At 40.7% G+C, this 13,909-nt stretch overlaps 1 protein-coding gene across 1 annotated transcript in view; it reads right to left on the reverse strand.

The window, feature by feature from the left end:
* RAB4A (RAB4A, member RAS oncogene family) overlaps nt 1-13,909 on the reverse strand; it is a 36,457-nt gene that overhangs the window by 5,974 nt on the left and 16,574 nt on the right. Inside the window, exons 2-7 of the mRNA XM_090043951.1 lie at nt 12,034-12,114; nt 9,000-9,114; nt 5,688-5,750; nt 3,561-3,715; nt 1,215-1,310; nt 59-220 (exon numbers count right to left, since the gene is read on the reverse strand). Coding sequence (XP_089900077.1) covers nt 105-220; nt 1,215-1,310; nt 3,561-3,715; nt 5,688-5,750; nt 9,000-9,114; nt 12,034-12,114 — 626 coding nt within the window. The 3' untranslated portion in view covers nt 59-104. The remainder of the gene's footprint in view (nt 1-58; nt 221-1,214; nt 1,311-3,560; nt 3,716-5,687; nt 5,751-8,999; nt 9,115-12,033; nt 12,115-13,909) is intronic.

Raw genomic sequence — 13,909 nt, forward strand, 5'->3', positions numbered from 1 at the left:
CGGAAGGCTCTGTATTAAGGCATCAAATGAGGTACAGTAATCCACCAAAGAGGCTTACCTCTTGCATCTAAAAGGAGCGTTCAGGACTTTGTTGTTCAGTTTTCTTAACATCCACATTCTTGAGCACTTTGGGCTTGTGCTCTGTGTGGTGATCTCAGCTGTCTCAATGCAGCATCGCCATATTGAATACCTGAGCCCATCCTTTCTGGATCCAGTTCACCTGATGAGAATTTTTTTAAATGGAGTTGGTCATGGGTGGATGCATAAATATATTCCAAGCAAACTGGTAACATCAGATAAAACTGTTCATTTGTATTTGTATTTTCCTACCTTACAGTATCCCATCTCTACAAGAAATTATTACATTTTGTTTACTTCTGATAAAATTGTAAACTTTTCAATCTTCTGTAGCAGTTTCTAATTATACAACCCAGAACACAGTGCATCTCCTAAACAAGTCACATGGTTGCGACAAGCGTTCTTTTTGTATTTCGTCTACTTTATGAAAAAAATAAATTCTTTCTGGTTTCAATTTCGTTCTCCAATTTTAGAGACTAATATTCAAACAAAAGGAAATCAAGATGCCAGAAACAAAAGCAAATAACTTAGAAAAGTCATACACTATTTCTTTAAATAGGTTTTAAATACAAACATTTCCTTAGCATTAAACACTTTAAACTGTGTCCATACATGATTGAGTTTTCCTGAATTGGAATTTTTTGAGACATGAAACAGGCTGAAAGAAACAGATTAGAAACTGGAACCACTGACAAAGTCAGAGTACCGAGAAGCCTCTTGTTGACCTAGACCTGCCCACTTATATTGTGAAGCATGCAGCATGTTTTTGCAGTTCCAAAATAATTAAAAATTAATTGACTTCAACCAGAAGTCACATGGGCACTTACTAGAAGTGCTCTCAAAAGCCTCATACTCTTTGTATATGACCTAGCTAATACCTTTGACACTATTCTGCACCCATACACAAAGAAGAGGTGCAAAAGTGGTCTGAAGAATCATATAGGCTCTGATAAACAAATGGATTAGCCTGTTACAATGTTTAACTATGCGTTTTCTTTCAGTGAATTACAAAATTTCATAGAGTTATTTGATTTACTGGTACATTCACACTGAACACTTACGGCTAGACAGTTTAGGGAAACTGTAGAACCAAAGCTGAAAACATATGCTTAATCAGTATCTTAATTTCAATTTACCTGATTCAATTTTATTGAGTATTTTTCTTGCACATTGTACAAAAGCCTCTTCAACATTCTCCCCTGTTAGTGCACTTGTTTCCAGAAACATCAGCTCTATATTTGGATGTCAGAAAAATAAAATCTCAAGTTAAACTTTGAAAGTCTGCTGCAGTAGGTGGAATAAGAAAATTCTGTGTCAACAACTGTAGTCCCCCACATTCGCTGCTAAAAGCAGCAGCTCTAGATCAGTGGGGGACAAATTTTTTTTGTCAGGAGTGCCACAAATTAGTCTTGCACTCTCCCCAAATGTCACTCCAGCCCCTTTCCCCGGCCAACCTGCTGCTCCCTGCCTGTTCTTTTTTCCTTGCTATCCTCTGCTCCCTGCCTGATCTGTTGCTTTGATTTCTTCTTCCTAACTTATATGCCACTGTGCTGCCTGTCCTCTCTCCAATCTGCTGAAAGCCCCACACAGAGGCTGCCCCTGCCACTTGTGGCACGTGCCCCTGGTTGTCACCCCCTGCTCTATCAGTGGGAGCCAGCCTTTGGGAAGGTATGCCACAAGTTAGCTCTGCATCTTCCCCTACTCTGATCCTTTTTCTCTACCCAATGAGCTGCTGTTTTCTGCTCCCTGCCTGTGCTCCCTGTCTTATCTGCTGTTGTGCTGCCTGTCCTCTCCCCATTCTCCCACATGCCATACAGAGGCTGCCTGTGCCACAGGTTTTATAGTCTTTACAGCCCTGCTCTAAATGATACTAAACATGAAAATGTTTTCAGTAAAACTGTTTTGGTCTGACATGTAAATGCTGCCCTTAGAGTGCTGGAAATCCAAAAGCTACAGTGCTATACTAATGCACAGGAATCAGACTATGAAGTCAACTGATAAAGCCCATTTAAGTTTAATATCCAAACAGAATTAAATGAAAATATAACCAGAATACATGATAAAAATAGTTTTAAAAATGTATTCATCAGGGTTTTACTAATATAGGCTCCCACAGGTATAGGCTTTAAGTGATTATGTTTTATCTTGGCTCTCTCTACTTTCCCATTCTGTTATTCAGCATAAATGCTTTCTAGTAAACAGTTTAAACAAAAAACCCACTCAATTTTTACTGCTACTCTGCTTGGAGCTGTGATAACAGCCCCAAAGCATGGAACAGGAGCAAAACATGGCTGAAATACTATTTTGAGCATTAACTTCTAAAGGAAAAAATTATGATCTACTGAAAAAAGTTATCTACTAATTTAAACCATATTGGACACCCCAAACTATTTTTTTTTAATTGAATGCCCATCTATATCTATCACTTTATCTAGAAACCAAGTCTGACAGCAAGACAGTTATCTGTAGACTAACTTCACCTTTATCTGGTCCTCTAATATAATATATTCTTTCTAGGTAAAGTCCTCCCCCTTTCCCCATACCATTCATCTTTGAAACTGAAGATTTATATTCAAAATTCTCCTGAAAGTCAGCCACCAGGTTCAAGAGGTATTACATATTACCACCAACTGTGTGTCCTACTTTACAGGGTAAGTTACCCAATAGTCTTCCTCTCACTGGTCAGGAAAATAAAAAGGGCTTATTTCCTAGACTCATGTTCACATGTGTGTGACATTGCCCAATATGTTTAATTTGAACCATATTCAAATCATACACGGGGAGTTGGGGGGGGGAGGGGAAGTTAAAAAAAAAACCAAAAACTTCCCCTAAGTCTCAAATAAGAATATGCTGGAAAAAGCCTCAACTTGAAAGCCAGATAATAGTAGTATTCATGTGGAAGGGATCCCTTCAGATCTGTACCTTGCTGCTTACCACATGGACAAGAACTGGCTGCCTCTGTGATAACACAAACTAGAAGGATCCTTCATTCTCTGCCTACCCCAATAGATGCAAATGATAACAGGTAATATAGTCTGTGGATTATCCTCTTCAGTTAGAAACTCCTTTAGAAAGTCCCTGGGAGTAGATGTGGTCAGGGCTGGTCCATCTTAAAGAAAAGCTACGTGAGAACTGAAGGAGGTAGCATTTCTAGAACTGATTTATAACCAGTTGCTTCCAACTGATTGGCATAGTTATGCATGGGGAGAAAGGATGGAAAAATTTTGCTCAACATGGCAAACGGTAGGACTGGGAGAATCCTTGGTGGGGTGGCTTCATGGAATTTTCCTTCTTTTCTACCCTAGTTTCAGGTAGATCTGTCTGTTGAAGTGGTGGGAAAAGGGATCACATTGATAATACTAGTAAGGTACATATGGACGAGCAGTATTCTGATGCACAAAAGCCGTATCATTAGAGGAATAGGAAAAAACAAACAAACATTACTTCAATATTAGATTTTTTAAAAGGCACAAAACACCTACCATTTTCTTGTGCAAATCTGGATGCTTCTAAGAAAGTAACTTCACGATCTGCATCAAGATCCTTCTTGTTTCCACACAGTATTATCACAATATTTTGACTTGCTAACATTCTTGCATCCGTCAGCCAATTAGTAAGTGCATTGTAAGTTTCCCGGCTGTGTAACAACAACAACAACAACAACTCTGTTATATTATGGATATTTTTAGTGTTGTCTAGTGGAGAGAACACTGGACTGGAATTCAGGAGCCTGGAGTTCTATTCTTGGCTCTGCCACTGGTCTGCTGCACTAACCCTAGGCAAGTAATTTTTCCTTTGATTCAGTTACACGCATCAATAATTTACTTTCTTTGAACAGGAAAAGACTTGCAGGTAAAAACTGTGAAGAGACAACTGAATACTTCATTTCTTTGAATGGTTTCTGCATATTCCACTCAGAAGATACTCTGACAGCAGTAACAAAATTAAATGAAGGTGGGAAAGAGTCTTAGCTGAATTAGCGACCAATTAAAAATTGGAGTGCTGCTTCGTCAGACAGCATCTGACATGACTAGCTCCATGGAGCAAAGTGAATGCAGAACTAGAACCTGAATATCTACAGATCTTTGCAAGTGAGTTTCCCCTTAACCATGACATTAAGGCCAAGTATGACTCAGTGTCTACTAGAAGGGGAAAAGTTATCAAAATATACCTGTTCTTTATTACACACAAAAGCAAACAAATAGATTGAGAGATTTTCTAAATTCTTTTGCTAGTCTTGCCAAAAAAAGACCTTTTTGCATCAACAGCACATCCACTGTTTCAACCTCATGTGCATGAGATTTGAGAAAAGAATAGCAGACTTAATTTAATGATTTATGTAAAATTCAGCTGCTACTTTAGAAAGAATCTTGAGATGAGGTTGCAGAGCCACACTGTTACAAAAAATATAAAGGAGCGAGCTACTTGTGACTGCTTGCAGCTTACCAATTATAAAATGCTGTTGCAATGATGATCTTAAAAATTAGTTCTATGGCTTAGATGTTAGGCTCACAACCTACCCACTGCCATGGACAGATCTTCACCTAGTCAATACAATGATCAAAGGCCTTTCAGCTTCCAGGCAAAAAGACTGACCTCAGATCCTGGATTCCACTCATGGACTCCAATATATTACTAAACAGGCTACATTCCACTCTCAGGACACAGATTCAAAAACCTAAATCACCACCATCATCATAGTACATTAACCTCACCCATCAAATCTCCCAAAAGCTCTTTCTTATTCATGACCTGAGCAATGCTCCTTGGTTTTTTGATACTCTGGCCAGGATGAAAAAAGACGCAGAAACTTGAAAACAAATGGTGAAAGAAGGCTAAAAACAGACAGGATAAACTAAGGCCTTCAGTGACATCATTACAGGCCAAAGTACTGTGATTACAGTCGCCACTTAAACTGCCAAATCCTCTCCCTGGAAACTAACCAAGGCATTGTACCACTTCTTCAATTCCAAATATCTACAACCTTCAACAGATGAGTCAGCTCCACTTAAAACTACCAACAAGAGCTCACCTACTTTCCTAGAGTTCAGCACATCCCAGTCTCAAGTATGACACACTAAAAAGCCTCATCCAACCCATGTTTTTTCTGACTTGTGGAAGGGTCATGAATATTCACCACTCCTAACCAAAACAGTCAATACTTCAGAGAAGATCTTTCCTTCTGCTCTCACTATTCATTCCAACCAAAAGTTAAGAAAACCATCCTAAATACATAAGCAAATTACTACACAGGGACAATCCTTCCATTTCTGAGCAAAGTCACAGAGCAGTTAACCAAATGGCAACCACGTTCCTGTAACTGAAGCCAGTATTGTTACACATGGCACAATAAGAAGTCATTGACACAGATGGATGATTTATAAGTGTATAGGAGGGACCACATTTAATCTCATTTTTCTGAACCTTTTTGTAGCACTGGACACTACTGACCACAAGCTAGTGCTGTCTCCCCTCAAAGGGCAGGCAGGGTGGAAGTCCTTCCTGGAAGAATCCCATCACTATTCTTTGCATGCAAAGTACATCTGCACTGTCTGCTATAATACAAACCTTAAGTGAAAAAAAGAACCAGAGTTGTTCATTGTTATTACCTGGTGATGTCATAAACAAGCAAAGCACCTGCAGCACCTCTATAGTAACTTCTTGTTACAGACCTGAAAAGGAATTACATAGTTATGTTTCTGCAATAACTTTACCATGTAAAGACTGGATTATGATGATGTATTCTACCTGGTGTTAAGGTAGAAGTCACTTAGGAACTAAACTATTGTACAATATTGGTGACCACTTAAGCAGTATATTTTGGCAGAAGCACCAATCGCCAGTATTTTGTGACCTGCAGCAATTACCAAATGATGTCTCAAGTGCTGGTTTGATTTATATGCCCTGAACAACGTATCCTGGCTATGAGAGAGTAACTTTACTATTCCAAGTCAGTTTCACTCATCTAACATGAATCAACAGGAGGGGCCAGCAGGGGACTGCATGCTTAGGGGCAACCAACATGGGTTCATCAGTGGCAGGTCCTATCAGACCAACCTGGTGGCCTTTTACAATCAGATCGCCAGATCATTAGATGCAGGGGTAACAGTGGATATAATCTTCCTGGACTTCCGGAAGGCTTTTGACACTGTCTCTCACCTCGTTCTCATTAAGAAACTGGGGGGCTGTGGTGTAGACACCCACAAAGTCAAATGGGTCACCAACTGGCTGGAGGGCCGCACCCAGAGGGTGGTAGTGGATGGGTTCTTCTCGACCTGGAAGGACGTGGGCAGTGGGGTTCCGCAGGGCTCGGTCCTTGGGCCCGCACTGTTCAACATCTTCATCAGCGATTTGGATGAGGGGGTAAAAAGCACCCTGTTCAAATTTGCTGATGACACTAAGATGTGGGGGGATGTGGGCACACTAGAAGGAAGTAACAGACTACAATTGGACCTAGACAGGTTACAAGGGTGGGCGGATGAGAATAGGATGGGTTTCAACACAGACAAGTGCAAGGTGATGCACCTCGGGAGGAACAACCGGCACCATACCTACAGGTTAGGGAACTCCCCTCTTGTCAGCACGGAGGCAGAAAGGGATCTTGGGGTCATCACTGACTCCAAGATGAACATGGGCCGGCAGTGTGGAGAGGCAGTAAGGAAGGCCAACCACACCTTGGCATGCATCCACAGATGCATCTCGAGCAGGTCCAAAGAGGTGATCCTCCCCCTCTATGCGGCACTGGTCAGGCTGCAGCTGGAGTATTGCATCCAGTTCTGGGTGCCGCACTTCAAGAGGGATGTCGACAGCATGGAGAGGGTCCAGAGGAGGGCCACTCGCATGATCAGGGAACAACAGGGCAGGCCCTATGAGGAGAGGCTACGGGACCTGAACCTGTTCAGCCTCCAAAAGAGAAGGCTGAGGGGGGATCTTGTGGCCTGTTATAAACTAGTCAGGGGGGAGATCAGCAGGCATTGGGGGAGTCCCTGTTCCCCCGAGCACTGCCAGGAGTGACCAGGAATAACAAGCTGGAAGAGGGTAGGTTTAGGTTAGATATCAGGGAGGTGCTACTTCACAGGGAAGGAAGAGGTTAATGGGGTTACATGACTTCTCCACATTTATTCTCCCTGTTGTAGCAGTGGGAAGGGGACAAAATTTAAGACAAGCTTACAATAGTCAGAGTCTATACTTGAAAAATTCTGTAAAATTTACAAATTTTCCATATACAGAACCTAATTATTGGAAATTGTCTTATAATCGGGGTCATTTTACATTTGAATAATATGGTAATCTTTTAGCATCTTTGGACAGAGATGCATTTAAACATTAGGTATTAAGTAGATGCTTGATCCATGACCAAATATACTGGATATATGAGCAAATCCAGGATTTCCTAAAGAGGGGTATGGCACAGCACCTCGGACTATAAGTGGCCAAGGCCTCCAGGGGACACTGGAGAGCTGGGCAAAGAGCAGGCACTGGAAGAAGAAACCCACCAACCCTCTGCTGTAGTCCCTGGGTTGACAAGCAGGCAGGAGCCCTAGAGTCAGTTCTGTCCCACACTCCAGCTGCTTCCTGCAGCCTGTGGCTGGAGCAAAACAAGAGTGCCTCCCCACCATGCCTGTGTCAGCTAGGAACTGGGAATGGCAGCGGGTGGGTTCCTGCTTCCAGTGTCTATTCCCAGAGAACAGGGGACACATGGGAGGGGACAGAAACAGGATGAAGAAACCTGCTTGCTGCTGCCACTTTCCTCCAACAAGCCTGTTACCATATGCCCCATTTTAGTGGGGCAGTCCCAAATTTCAGCTGCTGGTTCCTGGCTGGCTATTGAGAATTATAATAGGTGTCCTGGAAACACAAGGGCACAGGGCGCAGTCTGGCCAGGGTTTGGAGTGGTGTGGAGCACCTTGCAGGCAGGCAGATGGGTACTACTAACTGCCCAGCATGCAGCCTATCCCCACCAACTTGTGAGAGCATCTGGGCAGTGTCCCAGATTCCCAAAATTTCCATATGGCCAGCCTACTTACCTGACAGTACATCTGGAGTGGGGTAGAAATGGATCTGCATCTCACAGCTTCACATCAGCTGGAGATAAGCAATGACACAGGGGATGGGAGTGGGGCGAAGGAAAGGAGGGTTCTTCCTTTAAGCATCTGGTCCTCATCAGCAACAGACAGAGAGCAGGGTGGCTAGGAGCAGGGTGGCTAGGAGCAGGTGCACGAAGCAGCAACCTGCCTGCTATCACTACTGTCCCTGACACCCTTCAGAAACTACAGCCTGTAACCTGAGCAGGGCAGAAGTGGCTCTGAGACTCTGCACCTGCATCAACTAGGGACAGCAAGGGTGGTGGAAAGAGGGTATGACCATACTGCCGCACCCTGCCCCAATCTCCCAAATCTGCCACTGACAGGGTACAATAGATGAATGCAACATATTGTTAAAGATATGCTGGTATTTCGTTTTATACAAGTGAATAGCACTGCCTCTCACAAAGAAGCTGGTACATTTAAGTACAACTGTTAGAATACAGATATATTAAATAATCAGATTACTTTCACAAAAGACTATACTGGGATTGAGACAGAGATCTGTCTTATTACATGTTCTGACATGACTAGTTTCTTGGCACCTTCTTCATGCTAAATATTTTCTTAACATAAATTTTGAGAGCTAAATTTAATAACTAACCATACCATAATGAGACAGCTAGCATCTCAGGTGATACAAAGCAGTATTGACTCCACTGAAATCTATGGAGTTACCTCAGTTTAAACAAACTGAGGATATGGACCATTTAACCACGGTAAAGCAGACAATGCTGATGACTTGGCAAGTGTAGCTATTTACATCACAGATAAATGTAGTCCCCAATACCTCTAGGTTCCAATTTAATACCACAGAATAAATAAACAAAAAGGTACCTGAATCTCTCTTGTCCTGCTGTGTCCCATATCTGCAATTTTACATATTTACCACCTACATTTATTATCTTTGAACCAAATTCCACTCCAATAGTATGATTCGAGTCATCTTTGACTAAAATAGAAAGGGAAACAAGTTTAATATTTTGAGAACAAATGAAGTGCATGATTAAATTTTTTATCTATCTAAATATTTCAAATATATTCATTTGGAAAACAGGAGCATAAACAGTGAAAGCACTGTAAAGCACTATTGAATATTTACTGTAAAATTTTGAGTATATCATTTCTGCAGAGCATATTCAAATTTAGGCAAAAGCAATTTTTCAAAATATTACCATAACATGCAGAGTAACTAAACACTTCTAGAAAGACAAAATTAATTATACATAAATCATATGGTTTCAGTATTACCAATTTATACTTGTAATATTTTTGTACATCCTGACTAACACCTCAAGGGCCATGTACAAATGTTCAGTTGCTCCTGAGAAAGTCACTGCTCTCTCAGGAGGAACTAGGAATGTAAATATAGTTTTAAAAAAGTGTATTTGTTTAGCTTCCTCTAATTACATAGGTTAAATGTTTAACCAATAACACAGTAGCTTGGACACAGCTGCTGCTGGGAGCCCATTGACTGGGGGCACAGGAGGAGAAGGCAAACCCAGCTAGACAATCCTGTGTGCACTGGGAGGGAGGGAGCACCTATGAATGAGAAGCTAATTGCTTATTTGAGTCATGAGGCTGCTGCTGTTTTCCTATTAGGCTGTGAGTACTAGCCCCATCCCTGCCTTCCTGCCCTCTGTCTTCTAGTTCCTGCTGGGGCACTGTGAGGCTTCACTTCTCCCCTTCCCTGCCAGACTGTGCCTGCCTGGAGCTCAAGGATAACCAGTAAGCTGACTGGTTATTACTGCACTTATCGGTTAAAAGATTAATCGCTTAACCTTTCACATCCCTAGGAGGAACCACAACTGTAGAACTGCTCAGGATTTTTCTCCCAGAGGAAAAAAGCGGTTTCTGGTGAAAAACAGCTTGAGGACGAACGGGGTTAAATCACTCCTGCGTGTTAACATATTTATGCTGCAGGGAGACATAGGTTAACCCTGAGCAGTCTGGGTCAGCCAAACAGGGCTGCCCTGTGCACTGCTGCCATTCTGTCTCTAGGCACACTAAGGGAGTCTGACTAGCATGCCAAGACATGAGCACAGGGCCCCGTGGCTGCACAGTATCAGCACTGCAAGCTCTCTGCTCTTCAGGGGCTCAGCATTCAAATGTCTATTCAGGCATCTCCAGATAAGTTTTGCCTACCAGGATAATAAACCCAGGAGGATTTTCCCAGGTCATTTGAATGTGCCTATGCAGACAAGATCAATACAAAGGTCTTCTCTACTAAATAAAGCTATTTCTGTTAGCAAGGTTTGGAGTGTTTTGTTATGGTCTGGGAGACCATGTTTTCTACAGATTTGATCTATTTTTAAAGCAAAATCAATACAAACAGCAGAACATAAAAAAAACCCCAACTCAGTTCTGCCTACAAATATTATGGCTCTATTGCTCCCTTTTTTTTTTTTGGGGGGGGGGGTTGGGGAGGGAGAGAAGTACGGGCAGTCCTCAACTTACAATGTTTCAAGTTACAACATCTATAAATTAACACCGTTTCAACTTTCTGATGGCAGTTTCAACTTTACAACGCTTGATCCTACACCATGCCACGCCACATCACTGAATAAGTCTGCTGCGTCACCTATCTCCCAGAAGAATATCTGTCCAAACTTCCTTGGACACTTGTTAAGAAAGCAGACAAGACTCCAGAAAAACCTGCAGACATGACTCCTCAGAAGACTCCAGCCAAGAACCCTTCAAAAAGTCCAACCAAGAGTCCTTCAAGAAGTCCAGCAAAGTCACCTCAAAGAAGTCCTTCCAAATCAATATGATTGCTATTTACAATATAAATACATTAGTGTAGCTATATTACTCATCTACAATTGATTGAATACAAAATTCTGGGTTATTTTTGGTGAAAATAGGATATCGGGCCTCATTTCAGGAACCAATCCCCCGTTTATAACATTGTTTTCTGCGGGAAAAGCGATTTCAAGTTACAACGTTTCGACTTAAGATACGGTTTTCACGAACCAATTGTGTCATAAGTCCGAGGACTGCCAGTATACACTTTCACCTATACACACAACTGATATTACAAAACATTCAGTAAAACATGCATTCATATTTAAATATATGATCACCTTCATAGTGCAAATATGGGGCCATGTAAGGGTTGCTTGATAAATGGATATCATCTGTTCTTGGGCTACTCAAGAGCTAAAATAGCTTATTCATTGGCCACAAACTGTACAAGGTACACACCCACATCTTATGATGCATTTCTGAACCCTAGGTATTTATTTTTAATTATCATTATAGATGTAAAACAAACACGTAAACAGCAGATTTAAAGAAAACTATTGCCAATTACTTAGCATGAAAAGCAGAGTTTTTAGGTTTCCAAGTCTCATGACTTTGATATTGAGAGTAAGGTAACCTGGATTATAGATCTTGACCAACAGGCTTCCTGTGCATCTTTGGGCAACTACTGTACTTCTCTTTGCCTCATCTGTTCACTTAGATATGTAAAATAACTTGAGAGCCTTCTGCATAAGCATACAAAGAAATATGTATTCTGATGAGTTTTAGCCAGCTCCATGCTGCGATCAGAAACATGTTAGCTATTTGTTTAAACATGACTCATTATTAACATGCTTTAGTGTGGCTTGCCAGGCCTTTGCAGAAAGGGTCTATGACTACACATTAAGTTCTACACTACAGAGATTAAGTCTACTATGCAGTTTTATAACATGGCTCAAGCCACACACTTCTCAGGAAATCCACATCTAGATTGTGGAAATACATTTTGCTAACTACAGCCTAGAAGTGGTTGAAGCTAGCAAAGAATTAAGATGAATATAGATAGTCATCAGTTTAAAATGTTGTACTGATAAAATGTCAAGCACTAACTATCCTCAAGTATACTTACATTTCTTCTCAATAAATTGATGAAGTAAACAGGATTTGCCAGTTCCAGCATTTCCAATGACTAAGAACTTAAACAGAAAATCTGAAGAATGAAAACAAAAGAAACCATTAAAACAAAAGAAGAGCCAAACATTTAAGGCATTTGCTATTTTGAATATCTGCTTTTTACTTTTTCACAAGATCAAATATGCAGAGAAAAGTCTTCAGTCAGTCAGCTCATATTTAGTGAGAAAACTCAGTGTGTTGACAGATGAAAATTTCAGAGGAGAAGTCAGTCAACCTACTGCAACTTCTGTTGGTCGGCTATTGTGGGGTAACTGGAAGATATACTGCAATAGTTACCCTCACGCTTTGTCTGGGGATAAGTTACTGTGGTTCAACTTATTATGGGGAAGGAGTCAAATTAAATAATCACAACAGATCAGCTGATGCACATGTATGATCTGAAGCCTCTCCTCAGAAAGCAGTATCATTTTGTCTGCCCATAGTCTTAGTAATATAGTGATTAAGCTAAGGAATAAGTTGGCAATAAAGGTATTAAAGACAGGAGTTAGAAGACAGCTAAGTGGGCATTTCTGGGGGGGTTGTAGAGCTACAGGAATAAGATGCTGTTAAAAAGCAAAATAAATTAATTGAAAGGTCAAATAAAAAAAGGTATGTACAATATAGTAAGGTATGTAGCCTTGTAGCATTCCGAAAGTGTATGGTCTGGCCTTTCAATGGTGTCCCAACATCTAACAGCCCTAAACATGATTTGAAAGTCATTTTAAAATTGTTCAGCTACCACAAGGAATCAGAACTTGTGGCAGAGGTGATACTTTTATTAGATCAACTAGATATTTGCAAAAAACCCCCCAACTTTATTTCCAAGCTTTTGGGCACACACACCCTTCCTTAGGTATAGGAGAATGCAAAGATTGTAAAATTTCTCCTACGTGGAAATGAAAATTCATATTTCACAGGACAGCTGAAGGTGGTGTGAGATCTCCTGGTTGGAACAGTTAATTTTGTGTAAATACCTCAGATACTACAAGGCACAACATAGGCTCAAGGACCTGTTTCTACGCAAGCAAAGATAAAGTCACATGCTGAAAGACAGGAATCGATTCCTATAACGAAAAGTGATTATTTAGAATAAAAAAGCCTACACTTCTTAGTTGTTTGAATGTATTTTGTCACTTAAACTGCTTCCAAGGTTGAGAACTATTTATCTGATTGATTTATATGCCACCTTCCCCATACTGAGAAACTCATCATGCTGAGCAAAATTCAAGACATGCAAAATTCAGTGCTGAACAACATTAGACACGATAGACATACAAATGGATTGTTAGATTTCAGGAAGTACCAGGGCAGAAGTATATTGGAAATCAGCATATCGTTGAATTCAAGTATGAGAGATTCATGACGCAATTTGTAAGGAATTATACACCTAACAGTTATTTATAATGTAAACTTCAATGATAAATTAAATGTTTTAAAAATGTAATTTAATTTTTTTGTTAAAAGCATTACTAGACACTACTTCCTCCAGACATCCTCATATCCTTTTGCCACTTGCAGTAGATTCTGATATTCTGCATATAGTTTTTATAACTGTCATGAATTTGTTCCAGTCCTAATTTTATGTACCATCAATACAGATCGCACTAGCTCCATCATGCTACTACAGCAGCAATTCATAATCAGAATGCTGCAGCACCCCGGGGTGCTGTCAGATCTTCTCAAGGATGCCAGGGGTGTCACACAATATTAGCACTGCTTGATGTACAAATATCTACCCATAATTCACAAGAGAAGAGGAACTTGGAGATTTCAAATCTGAATTCACAGTGTCAAAAACATTCTTGGAATCTTTGCAACAGAAAGAATGTTCT

Source organism: Crocodylus siamensis, chromosome 1 (assembly GCF_052110815.1).
Source record: "Crocodylus siamensis isolate JL-2025a chromosome 1, ASM5211081v1, whole genome shotgun sequence".
In the NCBI taxonomy this organism is placed as follows: domain Eukaryota; kingdom Metazoa; phylum Chordata; order Crocodylia; family Crocodylidae; genus Crocodylus; species Crocodylus siamensis.